Raw genomic sequence first — 17,432 nt, 5'->3', positions numbered from 1 at the left:
CGTCACTGGGGAAACCCGCAAGGAAACCGAAGACCGAACGAGGGAGGTCCTGAAGCTGATCCAAAAAACAGGCTTTAAAGCCAAGCTCGAGAAGGCGCAGCTGGTCCAGCCTGAGGTGGACTACCTGGGGATGACGATCTGGGCCAAGGGGCGAAAGATCCAGGCCAGCAGGATGGAGGCCATCCGCAAAGCCCCTTCCCCACGGGATGTGGGCAGCCTCCGCTCGCTAATGGGGCAGTTTTACTCCTTGCGGGATTACATCCCCAACTACTGGCAGCTGGCCCGGCCGTTCCACCGCCTCCTCGCGGGGCAGGTCGATTGGGAATGGGGACCGGAGCAGGAGCAGGCGCTCGACCGCCTGAAACGCGCCGTCCAGGCGGCGCCCACCCTGCGATTCCCTGATAGGTCCCAGCCCTTCGTTATCAGGCTGACGACCGGCAACGAGGAGGTTGGGGCCACCTTGCTGCAGGAGGAGGAACGGGGCCGGCTGGTCCCGGTGTGCCACAGCTCCCGCGTCCTGAAGGCCCGGGAGGTCTCCTGCCCGCCACGGGAGAAGAGGTGCCTGGCGGCCGTCTGGGCCGTGCAGGCGTTCAAGACCTTCACGGGGCCGGCCCCCGTCCTCATCCAGCTGCCCCATTCCCCGTGCAAGTATCTCCTGCGGGGCGAACTCTTGGGGTCCCATGGGACAAACCCGCAGCCGGACCAGTGGTCCCTGCTGCTGGTAAACTGGGGGGTTACTGGTGGAAGCACGGCAAGGGGACCCCAGCCTGAGGGGTGGGGACACCCCCCCGTCCCCACCGCTCCCTCCCTGCAGGAGCTGCCCTCCCACGTCCCCAAGGCCACCGTGTGGTTCCTGGCCACCCGGAAGGGTTGCTCCGTCGGCTTTGCCGCCGCCAACCTGGAGGAGCGGTGGCTGCTGGGGGTGGCCAAGGAGGGCTCGGGGCTGGGCGCGGAGCTGGTGGCTCTCGGGGAGCTCCTGCGCCGTCACCAACGCTCCTCACCCCTCTACGTGTACACCAGCTGCCCGTCCTTGGCGGAAAGGTTGCAAAGCCAGATGGAGGAGCGGGAGACGGAGCCCTGGGCCACCTCCGGCGATGATTTGTGGCCCAGCATCCTCCGGTGGGTCCACGACAACCCAGAGGTGCTGCACATCAGGTACCTGGGAGGCCACGGGAGCATGGAACCAGAGGAGAAGAAGTGGAGCCAGAAAGTGGACAGGAGGGCATGGGAGATTTCTGGCAGGGACGTGGGCAACCAGCCCATTTGGGAGCCGTCGAAGTACGAGAAGCAAGAAATAATCGCCCGCTGTCATGGCTGGATGCACGAGGGGGTGGAGGAGACGCTGGCGAGGGTGCGGCGGGTCGCGCCATGGGAAGGTGACAGCGGGCAGGTGGCCCGTTGGGTGCAGAGCTGCCCGGAATGCGCTGCGGGCAGGGATGGAGCGGGCAGGGTCCAGCCCCAGCGGTCGGAGGGACCGTGGTCACAGCTCCATCTGGGCTACATCACCGGCCTCCCCAAGACCGAAGAGGGTCATGGCTCCCTCTTGGTGGTGGAGGATGAGTTTTCGGGGTGGGTGGAAGCCTTCCCGCTGCGGGAGGGGACGGTGCAGGAGATGGCCCAGGTGCTCTATGAGCGGGTTTTTGCGCAGCATGGGACGCCCCGCATCGTCTACATGCCGCGGGTGCCAGAAATCCTGCGGAATGTCACGCGGCTGGTGATGGAGACGTCCGGCGTCAAGCTCCTGTGGGCCGTCTTGCAGCGCGAGCAGGGGCCACCGGCCACCCCGACCCTGCAGCGGGCGGCCTGGGGGGCCGGCAAGGCCTGGGTGGAGATGCTGCCCTTGATCCTGGCGGGGAGCAGAGCCACGCAGGCGCGGGGGGAGGCGTTGAGCCCCTACGGGATTATTCCTGGCTTCCCCTTGGAGATGCAGTGGGGATGCGAGGAGGAAACCGGCCCCGAAGGTGACAACGTCCTCCTCTGGCTCAAAGGGCTGCAGGAGGATGAGGATGGCTACAGGCATCGGACCGAAGCCGCGCTGTCCGAAGAGGAGTGAACGGAGGGGGATGCTCCATAGCCGTAACCCCCCGCCGTCTCCTCCATGAGATTGCTGTCTGTGGGTGTCGGATATCCTGGAGTGGGGAGAAAATGGGTGTACTGGGCTTGCTGGGAGGCTTTTAGGCAGGGCTGGGGAGCTTTTAGGCAGGACTAAGTGACGCACAACCTCTTGATACGTTGTCCAAAGACAGGTCTATAGCTTTAGAGTAGATATTAGGAAGAAATTCTTTGGTGTGAGGGGGGTGAGCCGCTGGCCCAGGTTGCCCAGAGAAGCTGTGGCTGCCCCATCCCTGGAAACCTTCAGGGTCAGGTTGGACGGGGTTGGAAGGAACCTCCAAAGGCCACCAAGTCCAACCCCCTGCCATGAGCAGGGACATCTGCAACTAGACCAGGTTGCTCAGAGGTTGTTCCTTCCCACCTAAACCATTCCATGATTCTGTAACGGGGAGGGAAGAGTTGCTGGGTGTACTGGTTTAGACTGGGATGGAGTTGGTTTTCTTCGTGGCGCGGTGCTGGGCTCCAACTGTGGCCTCGGCAGTGCTGGGAGCACTGGGATGGTGTTGCCATCCCCAGTCCAGCGGGGCTTGAGGGAACTGGGACAGCTTTTCTTTGGGACCGTGGGAGATGGTGAGCCATGGCCTCGGCATCACGCGTTTGGTTTCTTTATTTCCTGTCCCTCTTTTTCAACTTCTTCAATTTATTAAACGGTTTTTACAGCGACCCGCAAGTTTTCTTGCTTTTCTGTGCTGGGTTTGGCTGGGACGGGGTTAAATTCTTCGTAGCAGCTGGTTTGGCTTTGGGCTGAGAATAGAGATAAGAGGGATGCTTCCCTTATCATAAGCTGTCAAGGCTTCTCCAGCTCCGCTGCCCACCCCAGGGGGTTCTCCCACGGCACTGAGGAATTCCGTCTTTGGGAGCAGTGGAGGAGGAGGAGAGGAGACACCACACTGGCGTCCAACACCCGCGTCCCAACCCCCGTCAGTGACCTCCAGGGGATCTCCTGATGGTCTTCAAAGGGCCGTGACCTCCAGGGGATCTCCTGATGGTCTTCAAAGGGCCGTGACCTCCGGGGGATCTCCTGATGGTCTTCAAACGGCCGTGACCTCCAGGGGATCTCCTGATGGTCTTCAAAGGGCCGTGACCTCCAGGGGATCTCCTGATGGTCTTCAGAGGGCCATGGGTCCCTGGCCTTCATCCCTCCTGATGCTTCCCAGGCTGTAGCTCGCCAAGCCCCTCCGCTGCTTAAAATTGTAGAGTTTAGGTTGGAAAAGGTCCTTCAAATCATCGAGTCCAACCATTAAACCAAAAGATGAAGGCGATGGAGGGCGACCCTGTGGGTGCAGAGACCCTGGGAACCCCAAGCCCTGGTCCATTAGCCGGAGGAGCAGCGAGGTAGGAGCTGGGGGTTCACCTTGGGACCCCCAAACGAGGAGCCGCGCTGGATGGCGGGTAGCCCAGGGGCTGGTAGCCCAAGGACTGATGGCGAGGACCCGTCTGCCACCCCAGCAGAAGGCTATTTAGGGCTTCTGCAGCCAGCTGGCAGCCCAAACGCTGCGTCAGGGAGGCAGGAGAGCAACCCCGCCGCTGATTTAGCACCGGTGGCGTTTGGCCGGCCGGTCAATCCCGGAGCCAGGCAGCGGTTAAACATCGCCGCAGCCAAAGGGAGCCGGGATGGAGCCCAGTTGGGACATCTCTGGATCGGCTCCACCGGCCGTGAGTCATCGGGGAGGGCTGGAACGGGCTGAGGAAGAGCAGCAAACTGCAGCCGCCGAGGATGAGGAGGGTGGGAAGAAGAGCGTTGGCCGGTCCGGGGAAGCAGCAGGGAGACCCCAAAAATGCTCCTAAAAATGGCCAAGAGGGGGGCTCTGGGACCCAAAACCCACGGGACGGGGATGTCCATGAGGGACGCCAGAGGGAATGGCGGGGAGGAAGGTGCTGGGGGGGCGGGGAATATTGTAGAAAATGGAGTAATAAAACCCAGACGAGAGGGGCAGCCGTGGGCTGGAGCAAGCAGGGGGCTGCAGCGGGGGTCCGGCCGGCTGGGGACCCCCCCGGAGGAGACCGGGGGACCCTTGGAGGAGGAGGGGGCGGTGGGGGGAGGAAGGCTGCCCGGGAGCCCGGCCGGGTCTCGGCAGAGGGCAGCAGCAGCCCGGCACAAAGGGCTTGGTGGGGAGGGGGTCTGGGCAAGGAGCACCCCCCCCCCCCCCCCCGCGAACGCCCCCGACCCCCACGGCACCCCCGTCCCCTGTCTCTGAACTGGGACCACCGCTCCAAACCGCTGGGAGCCCCAACCGCAGCACCCCGGGTCCCAGCAGGACCCCAGACCCCGAACCGCAGCACCCCGGTCCCTGAGCCGGGTCCAGGGGCCAGACCCCAGACCCATCTCCCTGGGCTGGACCCCAGACCCATCTCCCCGTGTCCCCGACCCACCTCCAGGATCCCAAAGCAGGCACCGGACCCCAGACCCATCTCCTCATCTCTCCATGTCCCTGACCCAGATCCAGGGCCCAAAGCAGGACCCTGGACCCCAGACCCAGCTCCCATGTCCCTGACCCAGACCCAGGGGCCAGACCCAGGACCCCAGACCCAGCTCCCCATATCCCTGACCCAGGACCCCAAAGCAGGACCCTGGACCCCAGACCCAGCTCCCATGTCCCTGACCCAGACCCAGGGGCCAGACCCAGGACCCCAGACCCAGCTCCCCATATCCCTGACCCAGGACCCCAAAGCAGGACCCTGGACCCCAGACCCAGCTCCCATGTCCCTGACCCAGACCCAGGGGCCAGACCCAGGACCCCAGACCCAGCTCCCCATATCCCTGACCCAGGGCCCCAAAGCAGGACCCCGGACCCCAGACCCAGCTCCCATGTGCATGACCCTGAACCAGGGGCCCAAAGCAGGACCCCAGACCCAGCTCCCATGTCCATGACTTACCTCCAGGGGCCATCCCCCGGATCCCAGACCCAGCTCCCCACATCCCTGACACCAACCCAGGGGCCATACCCAGGACCCCAGACCCAGCTCCCCATGTCCGTGACCCAGATCCAGGGGCCCAAAGTGGGACCCTAGACCCCAGACCCATCTGCCATGTCCCTGACCCATGTCCAAGAGCCAGACTCAAGACCCCAGACCCAGATCTAGGGGCGGGACCCCAGACCCATCTCCCCATGTCCCTGACCCAGATCCAGGAGCCCAAAGCAGGACCCCAGACCCATCTCCTCGTATCCCTGACCCAACTCCAGGGGCCATACCCAGGACCCCAGACTCATCTCCCCACGTCCCTGACCCGGATCCACGTCCCCAAACCCCCAATCCTGACCCCAGCCCCCCACCTCCCTAAGCCAGACTCCCAATCCCCCCTTTCCCCAGCCCCCCAGCTCCCCAAACTGGTGTGAGCGAGGCCGTCCCGGCTGTCGGTCGGACATTTGTTAGTCATTAGGGCTGGAGGGAAGGCGGGCGGGCGCGGGACCAGCCTTTCTTCTCCAGCACATATCCCAGCGCCTCGCCTTGCGGTGGCCGGCATCCAGCCCGGCCGGACTCTGCCGTCACCCGTCACCCGGCCCCATCCCGCCTGGGCATCGGCCATGGGCGAGCGGGTGGCCGAGGGGATGCTCTGCCGCCGGGGGGGCTTTTGAAAGCTCCTGGGGCAGTTTGGGGAGCTTCTTGTGGGGCAGGGGTGGGAAGCGGAGCAGCCCCGGCCATGCTGGCCGCTCACTGAGGTTCGCCGGGAAGAGACGGATGCGGGAACCGTGGCGGTGAGGCCTGGGACGGGGCAGGATCGCACCCACCGCCCCCCGGATCGGGGGCTATGAGAGGTGAGTGGGGGGCAACCTTGTAGTGGGGGGGAGCCGGTGGCATGGGGGACGGGAGGGGATTGCCGTGCCGGAGTGGGCAGCGGAGCCGGGGGGCGGCTGGCACCCCGAATCCCACCGCATCCCCGCTCCCCACAGGCAGCATCTCCCCATAGCCATGGCCAGGACCCCCGCCCCGGTGTGGGGGGGTTGGAGGGGGGGTGGCTTCCCCCCCATGCTTGCTCAGAGCCCGTCACTTGTTGACTCCGTGGGGCAGAAAAGCACAATTTGGGGGGGGCGGGGGGGCAGCCGAAGAGCGGAGGGCCATGCCAGGGAGGACGGAGGGAAATCGCCGCCCCCCCCAGCCCAGCCAGCGCCCCCCCCCGCCTGCAGCCCCCCTCCTGCCCCCTGCCCGCCTTTGCGTGGGGGGGGACAGGCTTTATAAAGCGGGGGATGCCGGTGCCGCGGACACTCCGGCCGTGCCTGCGGCCCCCCTGTGGCACCCCCGGCTGGGAACCCCCCTTCTGTCGGACAGGAGGTGGGGGGGGGGGACCTGGGCAGGGGGTGGCTGGGATGGTGGCGGGGGGCTGTGGGGGGCTTTCGGCTGCAGCAGAGCTGGGGGGAGCTTTGGGGAGCCAGGGGGTCCCTCTGCCCCCCCAGGCTCCTCCAGGGTCGGGTACCGGCACTGAGAGCATCCCCTCTGCCCGACCCACGGCAGGGATCCAGCCCACCGCCTGTCCCACCCCAACTTGCCCCCCTGCCGGGGTGGGGGTCCAAGATGGGGGCCTGGGATGGGTGTCCAGGATGTGGGTCTGGGATGTGGGTCCAGGATGTGGGTCTGAGATGGGGGTCCAAGATGGAGGACCAGGATGGGGGTCCGGGATGGGGGCCTGGGATGTGAGTCTGGGATGGGGGTCCAAGATGCAGGACCAGGATGGGAGGTCCAGGATGGAGGACCAGGATGGGGGTCCGGGATGGGGGCCTGGGATGGAGGTCCAGGATGGGGGTCCAGGACGGGGGTCTGGGATGTGGGTCCGGAATGTGGGTCCGGGATGTGAGTCTGGGATGGGGGTCCAAGATGCAGGACCAGGATGGGGGGTCCGGGATGGAGGTCCAGGATGTGGGTCTGGGATGGAGGTCCGGGATGGGGGTCCGGGATGGGGGTCTGGGATGGGTGTCCGGGATGGGGGTCTGGGATGGGGGTCTGGGATGGGGTGGGACGTGGGGTTTTCTTTGCTCCCATGGTTTTGGCGAGACGGGGCTGGGAGCCGGGAGCCGTCAGCTTCTCCGTCACCCACTTTTTTGGCAAATTCAACCAAATTTCCCCGATTTGATGGTCTCGGGGTACACAGGTCCCAGCCGAGTCCCACAGAAGCTGGCGGTGGAGCGGGGACGTGTCCCCACGGGCTGGTACCACCTGACTTCGGCCATCTGAAGGTGGCTAGTGATGGGTGCCATGTGGCTTCCCAGCCATCCCCAGGGCCCGCTGGCGTCCTCGGGGCTGGCGAGCGCGGGCAGCTCAGCTCCCTCCTGTCTTGGCTTTCAGGAGAGGAGCCGGCGGCAGGAGAGGAAGAGGAGATGCCGACCTTCATCTCCCGACCGAGCGGTGAGGACGTGGGGCCACCCCCCGGGGCGGGCAGGGGCCGTGGCAGGGCCTGATCCTTCCCTCTCTGCGCCCAGGCAGGGCACGGACCAACTGCAGCCGGTGCCAGAAGAACCTCTCCCTCCAGACGGCTGTCAAAGTCCTCTACATCTTCTCCATCCTCCTCATCGTGGCCGTGACGGTGCTGGCTGCCTTGGGTGAGCGCGGGCAGGGCCGGGAGGTCCAGCTTCTGCCTTCCCTCCTGTCTTCTCTCCTGCCATCCTCGGGGCAACTCCTAGGGGTGATGGGACTCCCCCAAAGCACCTTGAGGAGCATCCAGCTCCCCCCGACCTGCCCTTGGGATGCTCGTGGGATCCTGGGTGTGATGCCACCTTGCCAGGGGGTGGCTTTACCCCCATGGGGACCTCAAGAACCACCCTGGAGCCCAGAGGTTGCCACTCCATCACCTCCATGGGCAAGGAACGGCCTCCCAGGCTCAGCCCTGTGCTCCCCGGGGCTGGACCCTGCTCTGGTGGGGGGCTGGACTAGATGATCTCCAGAGGTCCTTTCCAACCCCTACATTCTGTGACCCCTGGAGATGCTTTGTAGACCTCATCCGAGCCCCGAACCCAAAAGTCCCCTTGGGACACCCACCCCACCCACCAGCCACTTCCAGCCCTGGCCATCCTCCTCACTGGGGAGTGAGCCCAGAGGAAAGGTGTGGAGGACGATGGCTCCTCCCCACCTCCCCTGAGCCCCCACCTTCCCTCCCCAGTGTTCAGGAAAGTTGACTCCATCTCCAGCGACATCAGCTCAGCCCAGGCCTATTACGAGAAGAAGATCACGTCCATCCAGGAGGACCTCCAGGGGCTGGGTGAGTGCACCTGGACCTCGAGGTCTTCTCCAGGCTTCGGCACCACACGTCCCTCCACGTGAGTGGACCTCGGCTGCTCGGTGCTGCCAGCCAGGGGCTGAAGTATCTCCACGGTTCAGGTCCTGGGGCTCCCTCAGAGCCGAACCCCCACTTATCTCCCAGGATTTTGGGGAGGGATCGGTGGAGGACCCCAGGGTGGGGTTGGTGGGGTTGGGCTTTTTGGGGAAGTTGCTTCACAGAGGTATCGGGAGCAGGATGAGGGTGGGAGCTGGTGCAGGCTGGTGGCATCGGGGTTGTCCCAGTCATGGCAGGAGCAGGATGAAGGTGGGAGCTGGGAGCTGGTACGGGCTGGTGGCATCAGGGTTGTCCCAGCCATGGCTCTGTGGTGCCCATCTCCAGGGTCTTCAAGGACAAACCATGATGAGGCTCCTTCCTCCGCTCTGGGCCTCAGCAGGAGGGTCTCAAGGCCCAGTGAGGGCCGGGGTGGTTGTAACAGCCCCCTCTGCCCTTCGTTCAGATGAGAAGACCTCAGGGAACTGCTCCCTCTGCCATGAGACGGGGCAGCTGGGCCAGGAGATCACCAAGCTGCAGGGCGAGCTGGAGGAGATCCAGAAGATGCTTTTGGTTCAAGAAATCCTGCTCGATCGGACCTCCCAGACCCACGCCCTCCTCTCGTCCACCAGCAACAAGATCACCAGCGAGGTGGACAACTGCTCCTTCTCCATCCGCCAGGTCAACGAAAGCTTGGGGCAGTTCCTGGCCCAGGTTGGGGGTTGGCAGGTGGTCACCTCCCAGCTAGACAGCTCTCTCAAGGGCTTGGCCCAGGACCGCTACGATGTCCGAGCAGCCATGCAGCAGATGAACTTCACCTTGGGGCAAACCTCTGACTGGATCCAGGTCATCCAGAGGAAGACGGACGAGGAGACGCTGACACTGCAGAAGATCGTCACCGAGTGGCAGAACTACACCCGCCTCTTCGGCGGGCTACGGGCCACCTCCTCCAAGACCAGCGAGCTGGTGAAGAGCATCCAAGGCAGCGTGGGCGCAGCTGTTCGGCAGGTGGGCCAGAACTCGGAGAACATGCACGACCTGGTGCTGCAGGTGATGGGGCTACAGCTGCAGCTGGACAACATCTCCTCCTTCCTGGATGACCACGAGGAGAACATGAACGACCTGCGTTACCACAACAGGTACACGCAGAACCGCACGGCCGAGCGTTTCGAGACCCTGGAAGGTCGCATGACCTCCCACGAGATCGAGATCGGCACCATCTTCGCCAACATCAACGCCACCGACAGCCATGTCCACAGCATGCTGCGCTACCTGGACGACGTGCGGCTCTCCTGCACCCTGGGCTTCCACACCCACGCCGAGGAGCTCTACTATCTGAACAAGTCCCTCAGCCTGGTCCAGGGCACCACGGACCTGCTGAGGGAACGTTACAGCCTGCTTAGCGCCCGGCTGGACTTTGACATCCGCAACCTCTCCATGGTCATGGAGGAGATGAAGGTGGTGGACGTCCGGCATGGGGAGATGTTGAAGAACATCACCGTCTTACGAGGTGAGACGCATCCTGGTGGGCACAGCCCATCTCCGGGGATGGGTTGGGGACGGGCGCGCTGGGCAGGCAGTTTTGGGGACTGGCTGAGCCTGGTGGAAACTGGGCTCCTTGGGAGTGTCCTGCACCCCAGAGGACCCAAACCACCGTTGCCGAGGCCAAGGAGGTGTTGGGATGCGCACGAAGGCACCCAGATACTCGTCCAGGGATGGAGAAGTGTCCTGGGGATGGAGCTGCACCTTGCAGAGCTGTCCCTGTGTGGAGGGACGGGGACAACAGGGAGGTGACCTTGAAGTCTCCTTGGAGGAGAAGGAGCCATCCTTCCAGCATGGCTGGCTTGTATACTGGTGCCAGTGACCCCCTCTTGCTGGTCCTGGTGGAGAGGGCACGGCTGCCCCTGGATGAGGGTGCCCAAAGCTTCCCCCCGGTGGCCCGGGTGGCCTGGGGACATCTCCCTCCACTCAGGGGCTGTCCCGGTTCCACCATGGTGGCTCCCCGTAGCCCAGGGGCACCTTCCCGCTCCACCACGGACCACCCGGCCTGGAGCCACATCTGCATTGTTACCGGGCTGCCCTAATTAATGAGCCCGGCCGGTTCCCGGATGGGATTTTCGGGGGGAACCAGGCTCAGCCCATCCTGGTCTCCTCAAGATCTTCAGGGCTGGGGACATGTCTGTTTTGGGGTGCTGCCCCCCTCCTCCCCCCAGTGCTTCTCCTTCACCCCCTCCTCTCCCCCCCCAGGTGTTCCCGGCCTCCCGGGCCCCCGCGGCCTCAAGGGCGACGTGGGCTTCAAGGGCCCCCCAGGAAGCCAAGGCGAGAAGGGCGACGTGGGCAACCTGGGCTTGCCGGGACCCCAAGGACTCCACGGCCCCCCGGGACCCCCCGGCCCCCAGGGGGAAAGGGGTCCCCTGGGTTTGAAAGGTTTCCCCGGCCTCAAGGGTGCCAAGGGCAGCTTCGGGCAATCGGGCTCCCGGGGGCTGGGGGGGGCCCAAGGGAGACCCCGGCCCCCCCGGACCTGTTGGGGTGCCAGGGCCAGTGGGCCCCCCCGGCCCCCAGGGCAAACCGGGCTTGCCCGGGACCCCCGGGGCTGTGGGGCAGACCGGCCCCACTGGCCCCAAGGGAGACCCCGGTTTGCGTGGCCCCCCCCGGGCTGCCTGGCCCCCCCCGGCCCCCCAGGACAGTAACCCAGCCTGCTGCCAACCAGGGGACCAAGGTGGCAGGAACCCCCCGCCCTGTCCCCACCGCCCCCCCACCGCCGGACCCCCAGAGCATCCCCCGCAGGACGGGGGGGAAAATGGGGGTCCCCGTCGTGTGTCATCCCCCCCCCCCTCAGTGCGGGGGCTGGTCCCCGGCTCTCAGGGATGCTGCCGGCTCCGGCTCGGCCATCCCCGGCGTGGGGGGGGTCCCTGGGGGTGGGGGGGGGGTCCCCGAGGGATGGGGCGCAGCTGGTTTGTGCCCTTCCTACCCACACCCCCCCCGCCCCCCCCCCCAGCCCCCCGCGGTGTCCCCAGTGTACTCCCGGCACAATAAAGTTGAATGGGGACAGGCGGCTCCTGCGGGGGGACACGGGGGGGACACGGGGGGGGACACGGGGGGTGCACAGGGGGGTGCACAGGGGCGTGCACAGGGGGGTGCACAGGGGGGTGTGCAGGGGGGCGCCCAGAGCCACGCGGCTGCTGGGGGTGGGGTGATGGGGAGGGGGAAGGGTGTTGTACATGTGTGTGAGTGTGTACATGCGTGAGGGTGCACGTGTGTGTGCGTGTGTGAGCACGTGTGAGCACGTGTGTGCACGTGTGTGTGCATGTGTGTGTGCGTGTGTGTGCGTGTGTGTGCGTGTGTGTGCATGTGTGTGTGCATGTGTGTGCACGTGTGAGCACGTGTGTGCATGTTTGTGCACATGTCTGCATGTGTGTGCGTGTGTGAGCACATGTGAGCACGTGTGTGCACGTGTGTGTGCATGTGTGTGCATGTGTGTGTGCATGTGTGTGTGCATGTGTGTGTGCATGTGTGTGCATGTGTGTGTGCATGTGTGTGTGCATGTGTGTGCATGTGTGTGTGCATGTGTGTGCACGTGTGTGTGCATGTGTGCGTGTGTGTGCACGTGTGTGTGCATGTGTGTGTGCGTGTGTGTGCACATGTGTGCACGTGTGAGCACGTCTGAGCATGTGTGTGCATGTGTGTGTGCATGTGTGTGCGTGTGTGTGTGCATGTGTGTGTGCATGTGTGTGTGCATGTGTGTGCATGTGTGTGCACGTGTGTGTGCGTGTGTGTGCACGTGTGTGTGTGTGTGTGCGTGTGTGTGTGCATGTGCGTGTGTGAGCACGTGTGAGCATGTGTGTGCATGTGTGTGTGCACGTGTGAGCATGTGTGTGCATGTGTGTGCATGTGTGTGCACGTGTGAGCACATGTGTGCGTGTGTGTATGTGTGTGTGCGTGTGTGTGCACATGTGTGCACGTGTGAGCACGTGTGAGCATGTGTGTGTATGTGTGTGTGCATGTGTGTGCACGTGTGTGCATGTGTGTGTGCATGTGTGTGAGCATGTGTGTGCATGTGTGTGCACGTGTGAGCATGTGTGTGCATGTGTGAGCATGTCTGTGCGTGTGTGAGCATGTGTGTGCATGTGTGTGCACGTGTGAGCACATGTGTGCGCGTGTGTGCACATGTGTGCATGTGTGTGCGTGTGTGAGCATTGTGTGAGCATGTGTGTGCAAGCGTGTACAGGTGTGAGCATAAGTCAGTGTGCATGAATGTGATCATGTGTGCATGAGTGAACACGTGTGTGAACATGTGAACATGTATGTGCACGTGTGACCATGTGTGTGCATGTATGATCGTGTGTGAGCATGTGTGCGTGAGTCGGTGTGCATGAGTGTCGCTGGTGCACGCGTGGGCATGAATGTGTGCACGCGTGTGCGTGACCGTGTGCACGTGCTCAAGTGAGCGCACGTGTGCGTGTGTGTGCGCGAGTGAGGAGACACGTGCACGCGGGGCGCGCGCAGGCAGAGGGTGCCCGTAGATGTGCACACACGCGTGTGTGCGGGCGCGTGCAGGCGTGGTCTCCGACAGGGACCCTGCTGCTCCGCTCCGTGCCTCAGTTTCCCCGCCCAGGCTGCCCGGTGACACAGGCCACCAGGGGCCAAGGGACCACCTCCTCCGCCAGCCCAACCCGGGGTCCCCGAGCCCTGGCTGTGGGGTGACCCCACTGCAGCAGGGGGCTGGGCAGCGGAGGGGGGGGTGCTGGTGCCAGGAGCGTCGCGGCACTGGGGATAAGAGCCAGGCCAGCCCCACCGTCCCCGTCCCCCCCAGCACAGGGACCCCGTGCCCGGCCCAGCCAGCCCTGCCCGGGGCACGGGATCCGGCCGCCCGAGCGGTTTATTGCTGTTGGCAAAGCGGTTTCCTGTTTTCAGCCCCGAAACAGGCCGGGGCTGGTTATTAACACTGGTGTGTAGCTGCCGCGGCTGCAGAGACAGCACCGGGTTGGGGGGGCGGGTGGGGGCTCGGAGAAGGAGGTGGGTGGGGGCAGAGACCTGGCAACTCGTTACATGGATGGGAAACATGCTGATGGGACCCCAGGCAGTGGCTGGGTTCGTGCTGCTGGGCCTCTGGGGGCAGGGGAGAACCTTCAGCGTGGGCAGCAGGGCGAGGGGGGGATTCTGCCCCTCTGCTGCGCTCGGGGGAGACCCCCCTGCAGTGCTGCCTCCAGCGCTGGGGCCTCGGCACAGGAGAGACACGGAGCTGTTGGAGCGGGGCCAGAGGAGGCCCCGGAGATGCTGGGAGGGCTGGAGCCCCTCTGCTGGGAGGACAGGCTGAGAGAGCTGGGGGGGTTCAGCCTGGAGAAGAGAAGGCTCCGCAGAGACCTTCCAGCCCCTGCCAGTCCCTCAAGGGGCTCCAGGAAAGCTGGGGAGGGACTCTGAAGCAGGGAGGGGAGCCATGGGACGAGGGGGAAGGGTTTTACACTGGAAGAGGGGAGATTGAGATGAGATATTGGGAAGAAATTCTTTGGTGTGAGGGGGGTGAGCCCCTGGCCCAGGTTGCCCAGAGAAGCTGTGGCTGCCCCATCCCTGGAGGGGTTCAAGGCCAGGTTGGCCGGGGCTTGGAGCAACCTGGGCTGGTGGGAGGTGTCCCTGCCCAGGGCAGGGGGTGGCACTGGGTGGCCTTTAAGGTCCCTTCCCACCCAAACCGTTCCGTGATTCGATGATCCTATGCTCTGCCACGGTGCAGGAGCCTCAGCCATGCCCACCACCCCTCCATGCCTCAGTTTCCCCCAACGAGGTAGGACCTGACCACGCTGCAACCCCCGCTCTAACCTTCTCACCCCTTCCCAAACCCCTGCGTCTGCGGAAAGCCGGAGCACATCTGGCCAGGGAACAGCCTTAGCACAACATGGGCAGCGGCTGTGCCAGTGTTTGTGGATGGGGGGGCCGCCCCCTCCCTGAGCCTGCGAAAAATGTGCAAGGGCAGGGTTTTCCCCCCCGGCAGCGGCCGGAGCTGCGCTTTGCGGGCGATGGCGAGGGTGGGCGATGGGATTCCAGAGCTGGGAGCAACAAGATTAATAAATAAACGAGGAGCGGAGGCGGGGAAGGGCCGGGCGGGAAGTGCTGATGGCAGCCGGGGGGGTTATTCTTGGCAGCTGGGTGGGCACGGAGGGGAGCGGGGCGGCAGGGGCCACACAGCCTCTCACCGTCCCTGCCCGTCCCAAGGGGTGTCCTAGGCAGTGTCGCGGCAGGACGGTGCGGACACAGCACCTCCCGCCCTGGGCAGCCACGCGCAGGGTGCCTGGGGACATGGTGGCCCCATGGGCAGTGACGCACAGGGTGCTTGGGGACACACAGCCCATGGACATCAATGCACAGGGTGCTGGGGACACAACACCCCAAGGGCAGGGATGCACAGGGTGCTGGGGACACAACACCCCAAGGGCAGGGATGCACAGGGTGCCTGGGGACATGTGGCCCACGGGCAGTGATGTAGAAGGGTGTGGGTGACACACAGCCCCATGGACATCGATGCACAGGGTGCGTGGGGACACACAACCCCGTGGACATCGATGCACAGGGTGGTGGTGGGGACACAACCCCATGGGCAGCAATGCACAGGGTGCTGGGGACACATGGCCGTCAATGCCTAGGGTGCTGGGGACACACAGGCCATGGGCAGCTGTGCACAGGGTGCTTGGGGACATGCGGCCCACAGGCAGCCATGCACGAGGTGCCCAAGGGCACACAGCCCCAAGCACATCGATGCACAGGGTGCCCGGGGACACATGGACATCATGCACAGGGTGCTTGGGGACGCACAGCCCCAGGGACATCGATGCACAGGATCCTGGGGACACATGGACATCATGCACAGGGTGCGGGGAGATGCACAGCCCCAGGGACATCGACGCACAGGATCCTGGGGACACATGGACATCATGCACAGGGTGCGGGGGGATGCACAGCCGAGGGACAGGATAACCTGGAGTCACACAGCCCATGGACAACAATGCACAGGGTGCCTGGGGACATGTGGCTCATGGGCAGCCATGCACGAGGTGCCCAAGGACACGCAGCCCCAGGGACATCGATGCACAGGGTGCTGGGGTACACAGACCAAGGGCAGCCCGTGCTCAGGGTGCCTGGGGACACACAGCCCCATGGACATGGACACACAGGGTGCTGGGGACACGCAACCCCAAGGGCAGCCACGCTCAGGGTGCCCGGGGACACGCGGTGCCGCGGAGGGACCATGGCCCATCGCTGAAGGCCGGAGGACACGGGAGCCGCCGGGCGGGCGCCACGGCGGGCGCCGCAGCCAAGCACAACAGATCGCAGCTGCAGGGCTGGGGCCGCGGGCGGTGCCGATGGCAGCGCCGCTCGGGACCAACCTTCAGGTCGCCGGCCCCGGCCAACACCGCAGGCCCGTGAAAGGGCCCATTGATGGCGGGGAGGCCCAGGCACGGCGAGTCTGCGGGGCCAGACGGTGTCCCACCAGCTCCTTGCCCCCCCGTGGCCCTCCCGCACTCCTGGCTTCTCCCCTGCCCCTGCCAGGGGCAGCTGGGAGGGAGGAAGAAACCCAGTGCTGCACCGTGCCTCAGTTTCCCCATCAGCCCCCCGCCCAGGGCCAGCTTGCACACTAGGTCCCAAAAGAAGTGGGACACGGCAGAGAATTTGGGGTGGCGTTAGCTGGAGTCACCCCGGGTTCAGCTCAGCCTGAGCCAAGACAGCGAACGAGCAGCAAGGGGATGCACAGCCCACCATCCTCATCCTCCTCCCAGCCAGGAACCGGGGGCTGATGAGGGTCTGGACCCTCCTCGCCCTCCCCAGCCCCAACCCCGCACCCTGGGGACCCAGAGGGAAGGGGGCAGACGCTACGAGGCACATAAAATAAGTTTAAGCGCATTATTGGGACTTGCCCTCGTGGCAGGGTGTTTTTTTTCTGCTGTAATAATTCCGTAATTCTCTGATGAGGCTCCCAAGATTTCGGCTCGTTAGGGTGCGCTTCCCTTTTGCCTATTTCCCCCCCAAAATCCCCCCCTGCACCAGGAGACATCCTCGCTTCGCAGTGGGGAGAAGCAAGGCCAGAGGCGGAGGGGCTTTTCCCCCACCCGCCGAGGCTGCAGCACCCAGAGACGCACCCCAAAACCTGATTTTCACAGATTTTTGCCATCCCTCCTCCGGAACGGCCACGCTCTGCACGGCCTCTGCCGCCCGAGCAGACACTGCCAGACCCTCACAGCTCCCCTCCTTCTCAGAGGTGTCAGCACACCAGGGGACCCCCCCCCGAGCAGGACGTTTTACCAGCATGTTATGAATTTAATCGTGACATAGACACAGGCGCCGCAAGGATTATCGTGACCTTTTCGTACAGACTTAGCCACAAAACCTTACCGAGCGCTCAGGCAAGAGCTCCGGCCTGGACAGGCCTGGACGCTGCGCGAGACTCAACTCTCCTTCACAAACCAGAGAAGGTTTTCAAGGAACAGCCCCGAAATCAAGCGTAATTTCAAAGAAAATACAGCGCGGGGCTATCCTCATTCCGTGCTAACGGCACATACCCCAGCCGGCGGTCCTGCGCTCCAGCAACAGCCAAGCTCCATCTTCATCATCTGGAGCTCCGTGTTTAACGAGGAGCCACCAGATTTACGGCCAGCGAAGGCTGGGGAGGTCGGCAAAGCGGCCGTGAGCTTGGCCAAACGTCCACCCCCCGCCCCCCCCCCCCGCCACCAAGTTGTAGAGGGGTCGCCCCCCAGCTTTGCCGACCCGTTCCGAGAGTTGGGCGGTCGGCAGCGTCGCGTTCATGTCCCCACCGAGTTAGCGGCGACATCCGAGTCACCCCGCTGCCAGCACAGCGGCGAGACAGCCCCAAGTGGTTTTCTTTTCTTTAAATCCCGTCGGATTAAAAGCTACACACCAAACCCTTTCCCTAGAATAAATATCATTGTCTTTGGAGAACCGCAAGTCAATTCCGCTTCCTTCCACCCACGTCCCTGAAAAAGAGATGTATGCGCGGACGTACGGGTCTTCTCCTTCCCGAAGTTGTCCATGGCACAGAGGCTGCTGGGAGAACCAACCTGGTTCTGAAGAAATG

General features: G+C 64.4%; 1 protein-coding gene across 1 annotated transcript; it reads left to right on the top strand.

The window, feature by feature from the left end:
- Positions 1–5,628: 5,628 nt before the first annotated feature.
- Positions 5,629–17,425, top strand: SCARA3 (scavenger receptor class A member 3). The gene is given in 9 exon segments (XM_054196500.1): positions 5,629–5,870; positions 7,393–7,452; positions 7,527–7,646; positions 8,204–8,302; positions 8,820–9,863; positions 10,601–10,827; positions 10,829–10,999; positions 11,001–11,039; positions 17,381–17,425. Coding segments are annotated over 9 exon segments (1,812 nt in total). The 5' UTR covers positions 5,629–5,863.
- Positions 17,426–17,432: the final 7 nt, after the last annotated feature.

The sequence above is a fragment of the Rissa tridactyla genome, chromosome 3, assembly GCF_028500815.1.
Source record: "Rissa tridactyla isolate bRisTri1 chromosome 3, bRisTri1.patW.cur.20221130, whole genome shotgun sequence".
NCBI classification, from domain to species: Eukaryota; Metazoa; Chordata; class Aves; order Charadriiformes; family Laridae; genus Rissa; species Rissa tridactyla.
This window is presented reverse-complemented; position numbering and strand designations above follow the sequence as displayed.